This window comes from Octopus bimaculoides, chromosome 11, assembly GCF_001194135.2.
Source record: "Octopus bimaculoides isolate UCB-OBI-ISO-001 chromosome 11, ASM119413v2, whole genome shotgun sequence".
NCBI classification, from domain to species: Eukaryota; Metazoa; Mollusca; class Cephalopoda; order Octopoda; family Octopodidae; genus Octopus; species Octopus bimaculoides.
Window position 1 is genome coordinate 32,021,948 of NC_068991.1, and position 2,832 is coordinate 32,024,779.

A 2,832-nucleotide genomic window follows, 5' to 3' on the forward strand; every position below is an offset into this window, starting at 1 on the left:
GCAGACCACTCTCTTGGTCTACCAATTTCTACTAATTCTTGAGTAATTGGTTCTTCATCAGTTTCAATGAACAGATCAGTTGTTTGATAACTGACTTGCTCATTAGCAAGTAAGTGATTGATTATTCCATATATACATGTCTTTAGTGTAATTCTCAAAGAGAATGAGTGTAACAAGACCAGACCTTTGAATTACCAATACAATTGATCTGATGGGATTTCACATAGTTTTTGTCTTCACAAGACATGACTTGACCCAAGGAATTAAACCTGAGACTTTAAATTTGCTTCACAATCACAATTCTGCTATTTTCATCACTTTTGTGGTGCTCCTACAACCAACATGCTCACATTATTGTAGCATGCTGTCATTCACCTAACCTATTGTAAGAGTGCAACTATGTCTGATTGTATTGAAAGGTCTGTAGTTCAATTCTGCTACAAATATTTCTACGTGTTTGGACAATTATTGTTCACCAAGTTAAGAAGAACATTTACTTTTTCTATGAATGCCACTGAAATTAACTGGTTGCCTATCCTATAGGACTTATTTCTCATCTGTCTGTGGTCAATTATAGAAGTAGATATATACTACCTGGGATATGAGTTAAATTTACTTGTGGACTTTTTCTGCACAATCTCTGTTTTATATTGTTTATGTTGCTGTTGGGGGAGAAATACCTGAGCAGTCTGGGAATGTTGTCCGACATCTTACCTTTTCTCTCTTCCACTTCACACTATGTAACTGGTCATAAACTCTCCTTCATCAGGAGGAGATTTATGAAATTCTTTCCACACTCTGAAATTAGATCCAACCCTCATTCAGGTATACTTGGCAATGTGTGTGTGTATGATCATCATTTAATGCCTGTCTCCTCCCAAATTGGCAGAGTGTATGTATGTATGTATGTATGTATGTGTATATATATATACATATATATATCAAACCTGTTGTGGCAACTGTACACAGAATTATTCATGAAGATCTGAACATGTGCAAAATTTGTTCCTAGGGTACTCAGTAATGAACATTCTGGTAAACAACTATTTAACAGAGATGGACATCAAAACTGTCCCTCACTCTCTCTCTATAGTCTGGACCTTGCTCTCTGTGACTTTTAGTTCCCAAAGCTAAAGGAGAACCTCTGGGCCAGTCATTTGGAAGATGGAGATTGTGACAAGGGTCTTCTTTGGAGGACTGCCATGAGGCTTTCACTAAGTGGCCAGAGCGTTACAAGTGCATTGGCGGCAGAGGATCCTACTTTGAAGGAAATTAGGAGTTTTGTACTTCTTTGAAATTATTGTCTGCTGAAAACTTCTGGAAAGACCTTATATATAATATATATCTGTCCATTCTGCCCAATATATTGAGTTCTATACCAGATAATGTGAAATATATTCATATACTTTGTTACATTTACATCTGCTGTGCATTCTGTCCAACTAATGCAAGCATAGAAAACTGGATGTTAAAACAATGATAATGTGTGTATGCTATGCTAGCAGAAAAGTAGACATAAATATCTACTATAATAATACTCTTGTGTTTTTCTCCATCACAACACATGAATGAGAAAGAAAAGAAGGGGTGATGGATGAATAAGTAAGGAAGGAGTGATGGCAAACTGGTAGTGGGAGAGTTTCAACTGTGTGTGCACATGTGTGTATGTAAAAGGGAAGTATGTGAATGTGTGTGTAATGGAAGTGGGATGGTGAACATTCAACGCTGAAAAAAAAAATCAAACAGCGTTTCAACTGTGTGAGTGTATGTGTACAAGGGAAGTATGTGAACGTTTGTATGTGTGAATCAGCGTTCTTTCAGTAACAAACGATGATCGATGTCAGAAGACAACCACTGGATAACATTGACAAGTATATTAATTTGATTTACCATCCATATTTATATATAAAATACTACAATTAGCCATCATTTTTGATGGCATGGGGCCAGCTAGTGATGATATAAATATGCATTCATATTCCTTGACTCAGTTTGAAGTCAAAACTATAGAGAAATCGTATTTTGAATGTTGTTAACCACTACCATTGTTTGGTGTATGAAACCTATAGAGTAAAACAGTAAACATTATTCTAATTTTATGCACTAGTTTAACCCTAGCTTTAACCACAAAGAACTATAGTTGCCTTCACTTTCAAAAATGTGTGCCTATCCAACAAAAATTAGTTATAGTGTATTTGCTATCTTTTTCTTGTTTTAAAACTTTCAGTGAAATCAGTTTTTTAATAATAATTGCAGAATGTGCAGCAACAACAGCAGAGGAAGACAAAGAAGAACCAGTAGTAGTGAATGTTGAAAGTAATCAAGTTGCAGCTAATGCAGAATCTTCACTTATCAGGGACACCAAGAAGGGTTCTGTCACCACCCAACAATCATATAAAGGATAGGGTGTGTGTCAAGAATAATGAAATTTAAGAAACACAATAACAACACTAATTAATTTGAAATATGGTAAAGCAGTCTTTGAGAAAATATTTGGGGTTGTTCAGCCATCATATTGGTGGTGGTGTTTTGGTGTGGCAGCATATATAAAATGAGTTACAATTTTGTTTGTTTGTTTATTGTTTTCTTAATGTATTTGTTTGCCTTTCAAATTTCGACATGAATTAACTGCATTACATTTACCTAAACCTCCTTGGGTGGAATGACCATTGGTTTTAATTTTATGTCTCTGCTGCTGATTCCTAAGTTACACTAGTTCATTAAATCAATAATAATGTCTTAACATAGGTGTGCGTAATCAGAGCAGACTCAGAGCTCAACAACACACATAGGTGGCCTTCTGCCACCAATGTGTTGTTGACTGAAACAAGG

At 35.5% G+C, this 2,832-nt stretch overlaps 1 protein-coding gene across 3 annotated transcripts in view; it reads left to right on the forward strand.

The window, feature by feature from the left end:
* Positions 1-2,566, forward strand: part of LOC106868367 (uncharacterized) — a 77,285-nt gene extending 74,719 nt beyond the window's left edge. For 2 of the 3 annotated variants that reach the window (XM_014913587.2, XM_014913586.2), the window contains one exon: positions 2,257-2,566. In XM_014913587.2, coding sequence (XP_014769073.1) covers positions 2,257-2,405 — 149 coding nt within the window. In that variant the 3' untranslated portion in view covers positions 2,406-2,566. Of the gene's footprint in view, positions 1-2,236 lie in introns of all 3 variants that reach the window. The other variant, XM_052971675.1, reaches the window with a different exon arrangement.
* Positions 2,567-2,832: the final 266 nt, after the last annotated feature.